Source organism: Arachis hypogaea, chromosome 1, assembly GCF_003086295.3.
Source record: "Arachis hypogaea cultivar Tifrunner chromosome 1, arahy.Tifrunner.gnm2.J5K5, whole genome shotgun sequence".
NCBI lineage: Eukaryota > Viridiplantae > Streptophyta > Magnoliopsida > Fabales > Fabaceae > Arachis > Arachis hypogaea.
Window position 1 is genome coordinate 25,270,001 of NC_092036.1, and position 18,035 is coordinate 25,288,035.

The following is an 18,035-nucleotide window of genomic DNA, read 5'->3' on the forward strand; positions in this document are numbered from 1 at the left end:
TGAAATAGAGAAGAGAGAAGAGAAGAGAGAAAACCTAACTCTCTTTGATCTTCAAATCACGATAACTTGAGCTACGAAGCTCCGATTGACGAGCCGTTTGCGGCCACGCATCGCTCTTTTCATCCTCTACAATTCTATCTAAGTTTTGTGGTGAGTATTCAATTCATCTCTGCCCAGTTTTCGAAATTCCCCACTGTTATACGTTTTTGGGTAGTTAGTGTTGAAATCTTGTGATTTTGGGTGTTTAGGGATACTCCAACATGGATTCCAAGTGGGTTCTATCCCTACTTCATATGGGCTGAGGTAAGAAGTGCTCAAACCCTTGTAATTTGTCATTTTTATGAGCCCTAGGTTGATGTATGTATGTGATATTGGTTATGTTAGTGCATTTGATGATCTTGGTGCACAATTGGGAGATTGGTGTTGCTTGAGGAACTTTAGTGAGGCTTGGGACTAAGGTTGGTAGAGACTTCTAAAGAAGAGGCTCAATTGGTTTGGCTACAAGAGGTACGGTTTAAGTTTCATTTAAGTACCGTGTGGTGTGATGAGAATTCCTAGGCTAGATGCCCCTAGGATTAAGTTTGGATTGTGTAAATGGTTGGTGCTAATATGCATAGTTGGTATGTAATGTGAAATTAATGATTGGATTGAGAATTGTGTGGCCTTGTATGTTTGGTGTATTGAAAATTTGATGTATTGGGTAATGAGTATTGATTTGTGGTTTATGCATTTAAATTGTGAAATTGGGCCAGAGGCCGTAAATTTTGGGCCAGAGGCCGGTAAGAGGTAAGGAAGGTAAGTTGATGTGTGCATTGTATGATGACACAAGTGATTGGATGGATTTTAGATAATGAATATATGAATGATTGGGTTGGTTATTGAATAATGAGGTTTGAGGAGTTGAAGTGTGGAAATTGGTAATTTTGGGTGAAATTGTATAGATGAGGTATGTTTGGTTTTGGTTGAGGTATGTTATGTGGTCATATATGTGATCATGATTATTGATGCCTTGATGGTATGATGATGCATAAGAGATATGCATGTTGTGGTATATACTTGAGAAATTATTAAGGTTGATTTGTGGGTGAAACCATGTGACAGTGAGTATAATATTGATTATGTGTAATGATGATTGATTGGAAATAGTATTGTTGGAAATTGGGATGAGGAAAGATGTATGACATGTTAATGTGTTTGTAATTTAGCCATTTGTTTGAAATGGGTAAAAATGGTTATATGGCGGTTTTGTGCATCGTGGTAAAGTGTTAATGTATGAGTTGAGAAGGCTTGATGTTGATTTTGGTATATTTTGATTGATTTCAAAAAGGGTTGAAACTAGCATGTTTTGGTTGATTTTAAAAAGGGTTGAAAATGGCTTGTTTTGAAAAGGGCACCTTGTGGTTTTGTATGAAAAACATGGTTTTTGGGCATACTTTGACGGGACATAACTTGGACTACGAATCTCTGTTTTGTACCAAATCTGTTTAGAAATGAAATTGGATCCGGGATGTCCCTGCCGTTTGAAGAACGGGTGAAAAACGATTTAAAATGAGGAAGTTATGTCCGTCAGAAGATTGGGGGTTGAATCTGTGAATTCTGCAGCTTTTAACTTAGAAAATTTTTAGCAGAATGTCCCTCCACGCGTAGGCGCACTTGGCGCGTACGCGTCGTTCTTCAAAAAGGCACCATCCACGCGTGCGCGTGGTGTGCGCGTGCGCGTTGATGCGCTGCACCCAATGCCCAGCCATTTTCCCGAGAGTTGTGCCAGAGTTGTGCCAGTTTTGTGCCTGGGGCGCAAATGCACCCACGCGTACGCGTGGCTGACGCTTACGCGTCGTCTGGCTGTGTTTCAATTCGTGCGTCCGCGTGTATGACGCATACGCGTCGATGAGCTTTGTGGGCATCCACGCGTGCGTGTGGAGTACGCGTACGCGTGGCCCTGTTTTCATCCCAAAGTTGATTTTTGAGTTCTAAAAGCAAAATCTCATACTTCTAAGCCTCCGATCTCACCCCTTATGTATTAAATCATTATGATATGCTTAGTAATGAGAAAGGAACTAGGGGATGTGGTAACTTGCGAGTGAAGCAAGGGGAAGAGTTATGATCAATGGTGATCAACGATGATTATATGAGATATGGAGGATGACGGTAGGAGTACCGTGTATGCCATGAGCCGAAGGGCTATATCTATTGATAAATGGCTGGTTCTTGATTGAACCATGAGCCGGATGGCTGAGTTATTGCCGGGTCACGGCAAAGCCATTATTGATTATGGCTGAGTATAAATGCATATATGATTAATGAATGAATGTGTTGAATGGATAATAATGGAAAATGTTGAAATGTGATGTGTAACCCCGGGTAGTAGGCAGTGGCGTTGTCCACTTGCTCCGGGTATGAGACGGAAAAGGATGTTTATGATAAATGAGTTAATTATGGAGTTTTGAATGAATGTAACTCTGATACCTGGGCAGTAGTAAGGGTTGGGGTTCGTCCCACTTGCTCCAGGTTAATGTTTGAGATTTGATAACAATAAGGATTGATAATATGAATTGAGATTGAATGAATATATGTTTAAGATACCTGGGCAGTAGCAAGGGTTGTGGTTCGTCCCGCTTGCTCCGGGTTAATGATTAAGATACCTGGGCAGTAGCAAGGGTTGTGGTTCATCCCACTTGCTCCAGGTCAGAGATTGTGACGCCTGGGTAGTAGCGGCAGTAGTGGTGAATCCATTCGCTCCAGGTTGAGCTGTTAAACACCTGCCTGGGTAGTAGCCGTAGTAGTGGTTGTTCCACTGGCTCTGGACTGAGCGGGTAGTAGCAAGGGGGTTGTAGCTCAAACCTACTTGCTCCGCAAGGGGTGTTTCTGTCCAATGGTTAGCTACCAGGACATGTCGGGTTGGCTATATAACCGACAGATGATATCATCAGCCATAGGGCAGGCATACATCATTTGCATATGTTTGAATTGTTTGGGTTTGCCTATTTATTTTGGATTTCTACATCATATATGCTATGTTACCTGATTATGTGGTACTTGTTCTACTTGTACCTTATTTGTGTATTACTTGCCTGTATTGCTTGTGTTTGTACAACTGAGAGGCCCCTCATGCTGGTGTCGGTGGATGTTGGGGGGCTATTCTTGATGAGATGAATTGGTGATGCGATTGCATAATGATGATGATTTTTGAATGAGATAATTTGAGCCCCCCTGGGTAGACGCAGTGATGTGATTTCACTAGCTCCAGGCGAGGGTATGATGTATTGATATAGAGTTGCTGAGGCAGAACAACTGGTGATGGTTTGCTTATGATTCTGAGTCTGATTTGTGGAAGAGTCAGCGAGTTGGGAAACATGTGTAACATGAACTAGATTTAGTATTCCCTTACAACAGTTGCCTATTCATGGATTAGTGAAAATCTAGGCTGGATATTTGGTGAAGAAGTTTAGGATGCTTAGTGAGTTTTTATTGCAGTGCATTGTATTTATTTGGCACTTTTACCATACTGGGAACCCATGGGCCCGGGGTTCTCATTCCGTATATATCTCTTGTTCTTCAGATACAGGTTTAGGTGCTCAGAAGTGAGCTACGGTTTGTCTGAGAGATGGCGAAGATATTTATTTTCTCTACCTTGCGTTTTGCTTAGAATCTCTCCACCTTTGTTTTGAAAAGATTATATTATGTATTGAACTCTTTTGGAACTTGCCTATAGAGGCTCTTATGTTTCCTTCGAGAGAGATTAGGATATACTGTTGTCAACTACTTTCATACTGTACCCTAGCCGGCCTAAACCTCGCGGGTCGCAACTAGTGGCTATTACTTATGTTATATATATCTATCCGTTATCTATCTCTTAATCTCCTTTATGCCTTGTCCGTATATCGTTTTTGGCTTCACGTTTTATCTTTTCGTTGTCGAAACGTGAGTGATACGTCTTCGCAATTTTATTTCTACTCTTTTCAGGCTTCTCGATTAATACTCCTTTCAAAAATTACCTATATTCATATATTAAAAATCCACCTGAGAGTCATACCACCGTAATATCATTGACTTATGACTCGAGCATAAGGATTTGAATATTAGGGTGTTACATTATGGTATCAGAGCAGTTCGTCCTTGTGAGCCTGAGGGATGGAACTGCTTATGCTTCAATGCATACTCTGAGTCTGTGCCTGTGCTAGTTAGGGTATCTAACCGATAGATCTAGCATGAAGTCCATGAGTGTACCTTTGGTACTTTGAAGCACTATACTTCCGATATTGAGACTGATCAACTTGATATCGATTGTTTGGTGTGTATAGGAACCAGATGGCGCCTCGTGGACCCGGTCGGGGACGTGAGAGAGATCGTACTAGCACGCAGGAACCGGAAGTCAACCCGAATAACCCGGTAAACCTTATGGCAGCATTGGAGAATATGGCTGCTGCTATACAAGCCACTGCGGAGGCTCTTGGGCAACAGATAAACAATAATGGCAATGGCGGAAGGGAAGCTCAGGGCCCGATGACACTAGCAACTTTCTTAAAGGTTAATCCACCTAAGTTCAAGGGAACCACCAATCCGACTGAAGCTGATACTTGGTTTCAGGCCATGGAGTGAGCACTGCAAGCGCAGTTGGTGCCTGAAGAGCAGCGTGTTGAATTTGCTACCTATCTGCTCACGGGGGAAGCATCACATTGGTGGCAAGGGGCTCGACGTCTTCTGCAACAGGGGAATGATCCTATCACTTGGGATGCCTTCCAGGTGGAATTCTACAAGAAGTACTTTCCGAATTCCGCCAGAACAGCCAAGGAATTGGAGTTACTGCAGCTGAAGCAAGGCGCTATGTCCGTATCTGAGTATACAGACAAATTTGAGGAGCTATTCAGGTTTTCCCGCATGTGTCAGGGAGCTCCAGGAGACTTTGAGGAATGGAAGTGTATTAAGTATGAGGGAGGACTTCGAAGTGAAATCCTGAGCTCCGTTGGACCGATGGAGATTAGGGTCTTCTCTGAACTTGTGAACAAGAGCCGTATTGCTAAAGAATGTGTGAGGAAGGCTGTTGAGGCAAAGAATGACCGTCGGGAGTCCCACCGCAGGGAGCACAATCAAGAATACCCAACAAGGGGTCAAGAGTTTAAGAGAAGAGGATACCCACAACGTTTTCCTCAAAGGCGAAATGACCTTGCAACGAGTGAGGAGTCCCAAAGAAACGGTAAGGGAAAACGGGCAGCGGCTGCTTCTGATGTTTCGAGCTGTCAGAGGTGTGGAAGTCATCACCCAAATAGGCCGTGCCGATTGGGGTCAGGCGTATGTTACAAGTGCGAGTTACCAGGACATGTATCAAGAAATTGCCAACAAGGAGAGAGTCAGGATGCGGGCCGATTGCGGCAGTAAGATTGAGGTAATTGCAATAATCAGGCCTAAATGGCAGTGTGTGATTTTATAATACCGCATGTACAGTAAAACTGGGACTGTCGAGCTTAATATTAGACTGAGAAGCAAACCGGATGGTCCGAGTAAGGATTTGCCTTAATATAAATAGATAAATGCTTGTGATGTAAACGATTTTCTGTTGAGAATGATGCGTTGCGTTTGTTATGTAGTTGGTTGACTTTTGGATTTTTGGTGAAATGGATTGAACCCGTGACTGTAGTTCCTTTGATCTAAATAGATAGGGGATGGTCCTAAATAATGGATTTGGAAACATTGATTTGAAATGTCGGTCAAGTTAAATTGTGGCTGTGAGCCTTGATGGTTCTGAAACGGATGAGAAAATTATCATTGATGCGTAATCGGATTTAGATGATGATTGAGTGCAAGTTGTCGTGTTCGAGAGATGAGTGCTATGATGTCTGGTCATGGTGACCTTGGATTTAGATTGAGGTTTATAATGATCGGTTTTGAAAGACGAATGTGAAAACCATTAAATTGAAGTGCTGATGTGGTACTTAGATTGGTTTGAGGAAACCCGTGACGGGTGTTAGACTCCAGTTTTTAGAAGAGGTACTGTCAAGATTTTCCAATAATTTGAGAGAGTGTTGGTTATAGTTTCGAGAATGATCTTTGATTGATTATAGTAATATGGAATGATGGCTATGATTAACGATGATGGCAACATTATTGATGACATGATTTGAGATTTAATAGGGTGTGAGTTGATGAGACGATAAAAGTAAGGAACGAGGCTGTTGGTCAGCGTTGAACGAATGACCGAGACCCTCAGGAATGGAGAAATCAGAGCGCGGCAACGGAAACGTGCAGAGTAAAAAGACCTTGGAACTATTATGCGTTGGACATAAAGGCACACTACGTGCGCGTACTCGTAGTGATGGATGGAATTTTCGAGGGCGAAAATTTCTGTTAGGGGGGTAGAATGTAATACCCGGTCTAACCGAAATTAATTAAATAATGAGTTAAGTAGGAGCGAATATGGTTGAAAGATTTGGCAATTGGAATTTGATGATTTAAATATGATATTTGGATTCAGTGAATTTTTCCGAGTCAGAAGACATAGTTTTCTGCGTAAAAGCGCGCAGTGAAATTTTGACCGGTAGTACCGGCTGAGACCTGTCTGGTACTGCAGCTGAAAAAATTGACTATGAGTAAATAGGATTAAGAAATGAGGAATTATGATTAGGGGAGGTAGAAATATTTGAAGTGCGATTTAGAGCGCTAATCTTAAAGGTTTTGGTCCAAAATTGGGCCAACGGACAAAAATAAGTGAACTGGGCCTTAGTGGGCCCAAGACCCAACATATATAAACATTAGTTATGAGCATTTCAGCTCATTTTATCCTAAAAGAGAGGTTGGGGCACTGAAATAGAGAAGAGAGAAGAGAAGAGAGAAAACCTAACTCTCTTTGATCTTCAAATCACCATAACTTGAGCTACGGAGCTCCGATTGACAAGCCGTTTACAGCCACACGTCGCTCTTTTCATCCTCTACAATTCTATCTAAGTTTTGTGGTGAGTATTCAATTCATCTCTGCCCAGTTTTCGAAATTCCCCACTGTTATACGTTTTTGGGTAGTTATTGTTGAAATCTTGTGATTTTGGGTGTTTAGGGATACTCCAACATGGATTCCAAGTGGATTCTATCCCTACTTCATATGGGCTGAGGTAAGAAGTGCTCAAACCCTTGTAATTTGTCATTTTTATGAGCCCTAGGTTGATGTATGTATGTGATATTGGTTATGTTAGTGCATTTGATGATCTTGGTGCACAATTGGGAGATTGGTGTTGCTTGAGGAACTTTAGTAAGGCTTGGGACTAAGGTTGGTGGAGACTTCTAAAGAAGAGGCTCAATTGGTTTGGCTACAAGAGGTACGGTTTAAGTTTCATTTAAGTACCGTGTGGTGTGATGAGAATTCCTAGGCTAGATGCCCCTAGGATTAAGTTTGGATTGTGTAAATGGTTGGTGCTAATATGCATAGTTGGTATGTAATGTGAAATTAATGATTGGATTGAGAATTGTGTGGCCTTGTATGTTTGGTGTATTGAAAATTTGATGTATTGGGTAATGAGTATTGATTTGTGGTTTATGCATTTAAATTGTGAAATTGGGCCAGAGGCCGTAAATTTTGGGCCGGAGGCCAGTAAGAGGTAAGGAAGGTAAGTTGATGTGTGCATTGTATGATGACACAAGTGATTGGATGGATTTTAGATAATGAATATATGAATGATTGGGTTGGTTATTGAATAATGAGGTTTAAGGAGTTGAAGTGTGGAAATTGGTAATTTTGGGTGAAATTGTATAGATGAGGTATGTTTGGTTTTGGTTGAGGTATGTTATGTGGTCATATATGTGATCATGATTATTGATGCCTTGATGGTATGATGATGCATAAGAGATATGCATGTTGTGGTATATACTTGAGAAATGATTAAGGTTGATTTGTGGGTGAAACCATGTGACAGTGAGTATAATATTGATTATGTGTAATGATGATTGATTGGAAATAGTATTGTTGGAAATTGGGATGAGGAAAGATGTATGACATGTTAATGTGTTTGTAATTTAGCCATTTGTTTGAAATGGGTAAAAATGGTTATATGGCGGTTTTGTGCATCGTGGTAAAGTGTTAATGTATGAGTTGATGAGGCTTGATGTTGATTTTGGTATATTTTGATTGATTTTAAAAAGGGTTGAAACTAGCATGTTTTGGTTGATTTTAAAAAGGGTTGAAAATGGCTTGTTTTGAAAAGGGCACCTTGTGGTTTTGTATGAAAAATATGGTTTTTGGGCATACTTTGACGGGACATAACTTGGACTACGGATCTCTGTTTTGTACTAAATCTGTTTAGAAATGAAATTGGATCCGGGATGTCCCTACCATTCGAAGAACGGGTGAAAAACGATTTAAAATGAGGAAGTTATGTCCGTCGGAAGATTGGGGGTTGAATCTGTGAATTCTGTAGCTTTTAACTTAGAAAATTTTTAGCAGAATGACCCTCCACGCGTAGGCGCACTTGGCGCGTACGCGTCGTTCTTCAAAAAGGCACCATCCACACGTGCGCGTGGTGTGCGCGTGCGCATCGATGCGCTGCACCCAATGCCCAGCCTTTTCCCGAGAGTTGTGCCAGAGTTGTGCCAGTTTTGTGCCTGGGGCGCAAATGCACCCACGCGTATGCGTGGCTGACGCTTACGCGTCGTCTGGCTGTGTTTCAATCCGCGCGTCCGCTTGTATGACACATACGCGTCGATGAGCTTTGTGGGCATCCACGCGTGCGCGTGGAGTACGCGTACGCGTGGCCCTGTTTTCATCCCAAAGTTGATTTTTGAGTTCTAAAAGCCAAATCTCATACTTCTAAGCCTCGGATCTCACCCCTTATGTATTAAATCATTATGATATGCTTAGTAATGAGAAAGGAACTAGGGGATGTGGTAACTTGCGAGTGAAGCAAGGGGAAGAGTTATGATCAATGGTGATCAACGATGATTATATGAGATATGGAGGATGACGGTAGGAGTACCATGTATGCCATGAGCCGAAGGGCTATATCTATTGATAAATGGCTGGTTCTTGATTGAACCATGAGCCGGATGGCTGAGTTATTGCCGGGTCACGGCAAAGCCATTATTGATTATGGCTGAGTATAAATGCGTATATGATTAATGAATGAATGTGTTGAATGGATAATAATGGAAAATGTTGAAATGTGATGTGTAACCCCGGGTAGTAGGCAGTGGCGTTGTCCACTTGCTCCGGGTATGAGACGGAAAAGGATGTTTATGATAAATGAGTTAATTATGGAGTTTTGAATGAATGTAACTCTGATACCTGGGCAGTAGTAAGGGTTGGGGTTCGACCCACTTGCTCCAGGTTAATGTTTGAGATTTGATAACTATGAGGATTGATAATATGAATTGAGATTGAATGAATATATGTTTAAGATACCTGGGCAGTAGCAAGGGTTGTGGTTCGTCCCGCTTGCTCCGGGTTAATGCTTAAGATACCTGGGCAGTAGCAAGGGTTGTGGTTCGTCCCGCTTGCTCCGGGTTAATGCTTAAGATACCTGGGCAGTAGCAAGGGTTGTGGTTCATCCCACTTGCTCCAGGTCAGAGATTGTGACGCCTGGGTAGTAGCGGCAGTAGTGGTGAATCCACTCGCTCCAGGTTGAGCTGTTAAACACCTGCCTGGGTAGTAGCCGCAGTAGTGGTTGTTCCACTGGCTCTGGGCTGAGCGGGTTGTAGCAAGGGGGTTGTAGCTCAAACATACTTGCTCCGCAAGGGGTGTTTCTGTCCAATGGTTAGCTACCAGGACATGTCGGGTTGGCTATATAACCGACAGATGATATCATCAGCCATAGGGCAGGCATACATCATTTGCATATGTTTGAATTGTTTGGGTTTGCCTATTTGTTTTGGATTTCTACATCATATATGCTATGTTACCTGATTATGTGCTACTTGTTCTACTTGTACCTTATTTGTGTATTACTTGCTTGTATTGCTTGTGTTTGTACAACTGAGAGGCCCCTTATGCTGGTGTCGGTGGATGTTGGGGGCTGTTCTTGATGAGATGAATTGGTGATGCGATTGCATGATGATGATGATTTTTGAATGAGATAATTTGAGCCCCCCTGGGTAGACGCAGTGATGTGATTTCACTAGCTCCAGGCGAGGGTATGATGTATTGATATAGAGTTGCTGAGGCAGAACAACTGGTGATGGTTTGCTTATGATTCTGAGTCTGATTCGTGGAAGAGTCAGTGAGTTGGGAAACATGTGTAACATGAACTAGATTTAGTATTCCCTTACAACAGTTGCCTATTCATGGATTAGTGAAAATCTAGGCTGGATATTTGGTGAAGAAGTTTAGGATGCTTAGTGAGTTTTTATTGCAGTGCATTGTATTTATTTGGCACTTTTACCGTACTGGGAACCCATGGGCCCGGGGTTCTCATTCCGTATATATCTCTTATTTTTCAGATACAGGTTCAGGTGCTCAGAAGTGAGCTGCGGTTTGTCTGAGAGATGGCGAAGATATTTATTTTCTCTACCTTGTGTTTTGCTTAGAATCTCTCCACCTTTGTTTTGAAAAGATTATATTATGTATTGAACTCTTTTGGAACTTGCCTATAGAGGCTCTTATGTTTCCTTCGAGAGAGATTAGGATATACTGTTGTCAACTACTTTCATACTGTACCCTAGCCGGCCTAAACTTCGCGGGTCGCGACTAGTGGCTATTACTTATGTTATATATATCTATCCGTTATCTATCTCTTAATCTCCTTTATGCCTTGTCCGTATATCGTTTTCGGCTTCACGTTTTATCTTTTCGTTGTCGAAACGTGAGTGATACGTCTTCGCAATTTTATTTCTACTCTTTTCAGGCTTCTCGATTAATACTCCTTTCAAAAATTACCTATATTCATATATTAAAAATCCACCTGAGAGTCGTACCACCGTAATATCATTGACTTATGACTCGAGCATAAGAATTTGAATATTAGGGTGTTACATTATGGGTATTTTTTATATTATGTATTTAGTGTTATATATATGTGTTTACTTTCTCCGATTTTGTATAAAAACATATTTTGTCTCTCTTAGAGGTTAACTTTGGAAAACTAGGATTCATATTTTGTTTGTTGGTTTATTTTGGATTGTGTGTGTATATATATATTCTAGCTGGCCTTTACTTTGCAGGTGGAGTTTAGAGGTTGATTATGTAATTAACTATCTTTTGGAACTCTATTTATATATATGTCATTTTCGGTTCGTGTATAAGCCTTTTATCTAAACGCTTTTCGAGTGTGATGCGTTTTCAGTCTTACTTTGTTCATCTTTCTTTCAAAAGTCTTAGTTAAACTATTTTTCTATTCTTCTTACTTTGTTCATCTTTCTTTCAAAAGTCTTAGTTAAACTATTTTTCTATTCTTCTTTCGTACATAGTTTTGTTTTCAGTGGTCGTGACACCTCACCACCTTTGATTTACAACCTAAGCATAAGGTTCTATGTGGTAGGATGTTACATCTTTGACCGATATTGTAACAGCCCAGACCACTCGCTAGCACGATATTATCCGTTTTGGCACACAAGGCCTCACAGTTTTGTCTTTGACGATAGGGATGATGGCCAAAACTCCCCACGCTCACTCGTCAAAACGCGTCATGCTAGAGAGAGGTATCCACACCCTTATAAAGGCATGCTTCGTTCCCCTCTCCAACCGAGGTTGGGACCTTACAATCCACCCCATAAGGGAGCCCAGCGCCCTCGCTGGCACATCGATCCGGGTTCTGCCTCTGATACTATATGTAACAGCCCAGACTACCCGCTAGCACGATATTGTCCGCTTTGGCAGACAAGGCCTCACGGTTTTGCTTTTGACGATAAGGATGATGGCCAAAGCCCCCACACTCACTCGTCAAAATGAGTCATGCTAGGGAGAGGTATCCACACCCTTATAAGGCATGCTTCGTTCCCGGCCTCCCCAACCGATGTGGGACCTTACAGATATTATTGACAAAACAACTTTTGAATGATTTGAAAATGCGATAAAAATAATTAATAAATATTATATTTTTATAATTGATAAAAAAACTTTTATATTTAGCAAACTACTTATCTATTTGATATAAATTATAGCAATATTTGAATAAATATTTAAAAAATGCACAAAAAAATTTGGAACAAAATTTAATCTCTAAATTTTTTATTTTTCAGAACAATGTAATCATTTACAATAATTTTTTTTTGAAAAAATTTACTTGATATAAAATTACCAAAATTTAAAGATGAGAAGATCTTATTCTTACAAAATTTATATCAAAATCTAATATCTAAAATTATTTTTAGAATATATATTTAATATTTATTTTTTTGTTTTATTTTTTATTTTTTTAAAGATTTATTTGTTATTAATATCATGTGAAATTATTTTTGTTAATAATGTCAACTTTCCAATATTATTTTAATAGCTTCATATATTGAAAAAACATACTCAACGTAAAATTATAGTTGACTCTGGTACTTAGTCTTGTGAAGAGATGTTATCATGTTAACCTCTCTTTAAATTCTATACTAACTTTGTTAGCGGCAAGTCAATGGAAATGTTAATTTTATGTCAGATCTTTCTAAACCTTTTTCTAAGTATAACATACTAAGCATAATTTATATTGATCAATGAAAAAGGAAATGATATAGACTAAGCAACGAAATAATTTAGCATTCACTAGCATAAATAAATAAAAATAACTGAATTTAAAAAGAATATTCTTTTGGACTTGTAACTAACATATATAGCAGACTCATCAAGAATCTGACGAAGGAGGTTTATGAGTTTGAGCTGCAGCAAGAAATAAAGCTCCAGTTCCAGTGCCGCCATGTGAGTGTTCCACAATTACATTATCTGAGAAATCCTTGCCCAACATTTGCCACACACTGCTATGAAGGTAGTTCCTGAAGATTCGGTAGTGTTCATAAAGACCTCCTTCCACAGTCACAACACTCTTTCGTTTCTCTATCCTGTCAAGCTTCTTGATTATTCCAACGATTCCTGCTCCGGCTAGGCGGGCACCTCGTTCTGTCACTATATCACATACCTCAGCAACCAGTTCACGTGCTACAAGGCTGCTGTTATTTATCTGCAAATTCCGCAATCAAATGCGTAAAAGTTAAACTTCTAAATATAAAATTTCAATGCTAGATGATAAAGGTTCTTACCCCAAAAATTTCATTGAGCTTCTCACCCACTACTTCACGATCTTCTGATGTGTCTTGATGCATAGCAGCCATATCAGGAGAACTGCATGAATCAATTGTGATAGATGAGACAATTATTTGTGATAGATTTTTATGATAATAATTAAACTAATTCATTTTTAACCAAATTAATAGAATTAGTTTAATTTTATACTCTGTTATGTAGATATTTTAGGTTGCCAAAACTCATTAATGTGCATGAATATTTATACGTGAATAATAACGTGAAAAAGAAGTAATATTTTCACTCTTCAATAATGTTATTAGGAAAACATCAACCTAAAATTATTATTTACTTTAATATCCATAATTTTTTATATATAATTTTTAAAATTATATATTTATCATATTTAATATTATTCAGTTATTTTAATGGTCATTGAAAATATAAAAAATAAAGAAAATAAAATAATTTTAAATTTATTTAAATTAATTTTTTATTGTCTCTTAAATATATATTTTTTATCAAATCGGTCACCAATGTATGTGTGTATAAATACATATGTAGTTTAATTTATTTTTAATGTATATTTATATTACGACATATATTTTATACAAATAGTAGCTGATTTTAGTAGTTAATTATGGTGTAAACATAACACAGTCAATTTTTTTACATGCACAGGGGACTTGGTGTAAGTACAATCAATTAATCCAAACTTAGCTTGGTTGGATCACATACTGTATTATTATTTTAGTATACCTTAGTCCATAGGGAATCATCAATTTTGGAGGCACCTTACTACCGAATAGAGCTGTTTCGTGAGCCAGCTTCAACAAGACCAGTCTCACAATTTCTCCCAGATACATTCCTGAAATCAGCTTCTCAAAGACCTATATATGGTCCCAAAAAAAATAAACAGAGATTAATGAGTCGGTCGTCATATAAAATATATTACAAAAAGTAATTAATTAAATGAAATTTCAGTAGCTCTACTAATTACTATACCCCGCTACCAGGATTTGAGCTTTCTGAATCTAATCTAGTGTCGAATGATGTCAATGGAAGATGAGGGGATCTGAAGTTTCCCCACTCCATGCTAATTACCTGCAATACTACAGTCCAATTTTATTAATTAAATTGCTTAATTATTCATAATTGATGTATAATGCACGTGTATGTGTGTGACAATTTTTTAATAACAACCGGCAAAAAAAGCAGGCAATAATATGTGTAGTGAATAAGTGAATCACTAATAGGTGAAAATTCAGATATACAGAGATACAGGCTCTCATAATATAAATTAGTGCTTCTTTCACTTTATTCCTCTTTTTGTATTTCTGTACAATTTTATTCTATACGAGAGTAAGAATAATACATATGATGTTATATATATAGCTTATGAATAAATTATGATATAGTGTGACTAACCAGCTCAGGAGAATTAGGATCCTCAGATGGTTCTGTATAAGCAGCATTGGTTCTCATAGCTAGAGTAATTGCAGCCACGCTGTCCCTGTTGTAATATCGACCTCCGGCCAAACCTCCAATTGTTTCATCAACCTATTCACTGCTAATTAATTTCTTTAATCCAATAATTTTTTTGGACATAAAATATATATACAAGTTAATATTAGTTAATACAAACTAACTTCGTTTCTTTGTCATTTTTAATTAGTTTGTGAAATAGTCATTGATATTAGTGAATACAAATTTTTTTAAATATTATAATTAATGATTTTGGGTTAAAATTTTAGGATTTTTCTTAAAAAAAAGACTAAAATATAAGAAGAAACCAAAAATAAAAAAATAAAGTAACCCAATTCTCTGTTTATATACGTGTATAGATGAACAGAGAATGTACATTTACAAACAAAATTGACTGAGAGAGAGAGAGAGCAAAGCCACTAACCAGTGCAAAAACATGCATTTTGGTCCCAAGATTCTTTAGCGCTTTATTAAGATCTTTCATCAATCCTTTGCGAACCTGGTTTTACAATTTGAATAATGCTCAAGTGTTGGTAATTAGCATGGATTCTCTTAAGAAATATTAACTAACTTTTATGATCACTTTGATAAATACACTAAAATTGTCATTTTTTTAAATACGTTTACATGTGTCATAATATTATTGGACATTTTTATTAAACTGGTTAATAATTTATTTTTTAATAAATTAGAATAAAATCGATTTATTATAGCAACAATAATAAATCTAATTGTCTGCACTCTAATTATTAGACCCGATTTGGTCCGACTGATTTACATAATCTAAACCGAATTATGTTTAAATTTTTTGATAAAAAGATAAATATATCCCTGATTTTTATTTAAAAAAAACAAAAAAAAAACCATGATCCAGTGAGTTATGTAAATTGGTCAGTTTACCAGATAACAATTGGGTTTATTATTATTAAGAAAAATCGGTTTTATTATAATTTGTTAAGAAATTCAAAAATAACCGGTTCATAAAGTACATACAATAATAATGCGACATATAAATGTCTTTACAAAGACATTTTACGCGTCTTTATAAGAGTATCATCCTTTAAATAATTATCATTACACTAAAAGTAAGTTTTATTATTAATGCATCACATTATAATTTTTTTACCCATCACATTATATTTAAACCTTAAATATATATGTATGCATTAGAAAAGAAAAGAGAAGAGAGATGGGTGAAGAAACTGAACCGGGTCATTGGAGTTTTTTCTTTGAAATGTAGTACCGGTGAAAGGAAGAGCATCATCAACTGGAAAAGATAAAGTGAAGCCCAAATTCATTTTCCTTTTTGAGTTATCATCCTCATCAATCACAGGGTGAGATGACACAAAGTTTGCTATCTCCGTAACCACAAAGTCAGTTATTTCCTATCACAAACAACCAACTTCCACATTATAGTAATTAAAGTATAATAATCATGTGTACGCTCAAATCATATCCATCAAATTAAGAAACTAAAAAATGAAAAGGAAAGAGCAACAAAGAAAGACGGATGCTTATCAATGATAATGAATGGAAACTATGGAAATATTCGAGAAAAATGCATGGAAATGATGTAGCTGTAAAAAAAAAATGGAATGTTGCCAAGGAACTTTGTTTAGAGGTGATGATATGCTAAAATTTGCAGTTGGGGGATATTTATATGGTGATAGTAATATTTTATTGGTAGAAAGTTATATGCAGTTGTTTTCATGTGAAATTGATAGTTAAAAATGGTTAAATAATTTAATTTAACATGTTGACTAAATTATCATATAGTACAATTGTAAGTGAATTTTCACATATTTTATTTTGCTAGGTAGTTGATTTCATATTTGCAGGGTCATGAAATGTGAGCCAATATGATGGGGCTGGAAGAGTCATTGCAATTCCTTATTAAAGGGGTGAGCAGAGTGTTATTTTTTTAATTTTCATTTTAAAAATATTATTTTAACAACTAAAACTAGCTTAACAACTAACAATTGGAAATGAAACCTGTATCAAAGACATATCTTCTAGTTCACCCAGATCTGAAGATTGGCTTAGTCCAGTTGTGGATGTAAACCCCTTTCTAGTGTTGTGTCGGAGTGTATAAGGTGGGTGAGTTGTAATATGAGTAAAAACATAAAGAAGAAAGAATGATATCCACCATTTTTGTAATTTTGAGTTTTCGGAATAATATCCACCTCTAGCAGTAGTAATTATTCTCTTTGTCGTACGAAACCCCAAGTAATTTTACATGGTTGATTAGATAATGCTATTTATTCAATTCATAGGAATAAGAAATCGAAGCGCACCACTTGATTAAGCTTTCCTTTTCGTTATAAGTGTATTGATATTAAGGTTAGAATAGTTGTAAGATTCAAGTCATAATAATTAGTTGATAGTAAAAGTACCATGGAAGAACCAGCCAAGACATGTGGAGGGATGGAAACCTCTTCCCTTTGAAGATCAGATATAGGTTTGTTCTTTCCACCAAGGCGCGCACACAAGAACAACAAGTTTGTCCCATGCAAATTCACCCCATAAAAGAATCCTTCTTCATCTCTGCCAACAGCTTCCAAAGCATTCATTATATTCTTAATTTGGATAAAGTAAGATGTATGAGTTGATGAATATTACCCATTAGGAAGGGACGTAACATTAGAAATGATCATATTAAGTGTGGACAATGATGAGGATTCATCTGAAGAAGGAGAAGCAAGAGAAGCTTTCATGTGAGAGACCAAATCATCAGCAACTTGCCATAGCTTTGACACTGGGGTGCCACATTCCCTTGCGAACCTCCGAATTATGTTCCTTGCATGCTTCAATCTTTGCTCTTTCATAAGCTTCCATCTTTTAATTAATGCCCCTGCCGCCACCACTGCCACCGCGGTCCCCACGGCTGCCGCTACCACCACCGCATTCCTCATCCTGTTCCGATCACAAAGGTTAGAGGAAATGGATGCGGGATCAATCTCGATCTTGTGTTATTGTGAAACAATCAAAATAACTGAAATCCGTTAATCTTGTACACAGGAACGGGTATAGTGGGGTAGTTGAATGGGTTTACGAGCATATTTGTTATGTATAATTTCTTTCATTATGAATTACATTTTTATATTTTGAGAAATAATTATATTTTCTTTCGTCATGTCCTTCTAAAACACATTCCTAAATATTGGGTTTTGTACTCTTGAATACGTGTCAAATTCCAGTTAACTTGCGCACTCAAAATGTCTATCAAGCTCTAACAATAATTCAGCTTGTACATTCATATATTTTTCGCATTCACAAATATTGTTTGTTTTTTTCTTTTATTTTTTATAATAGTAGGAATGTTTCTCGCCAAGAGACATCAAACAAACTAGACCATTGCTCATCATTAGATACAATTAGATACCTTTCACAATTTAACCCACACCTCAATGTATATCAT

General features: G+C 37.6%; 1 protein-coding gene across 1 annotated transcript; it reads right to left on the bottom strand.

The window, feature by feature from the left end:
- Positions 1-12,722: 12,722 nt before the first annotated feature.
- LOC112757127 (probable hexokinase-like 2 protein) lies at positions 12,723-17,562 on the bottom strand. The gene is made up of 9 exons (XM_025805975.3): positions 17,237-17,562; positions 17,011-17,161; positions 15,826-16,002; positions 15,042-15,116; positions 14,561-14,692; positions 14,138-14,236; positions 13,892-14,022; positions 13,150-13,231; positions 12,723-13,070 (listed from the first exon to the last, which is right to left on the bottom strand). Exons 1-9 carry the CDS (start codon positions 17,527-17,529, stop codon positions 12,738-12,740), a joined length of 1,473 nt encoding a protein of 490 aa, XP_025661760.1. The 5' UTR covers positions 17,530-17,562; the 3' UTR covers positions 12,723-12,737.
- Positions 17,563-18,035: the final 473 nt, after the last annotated feature.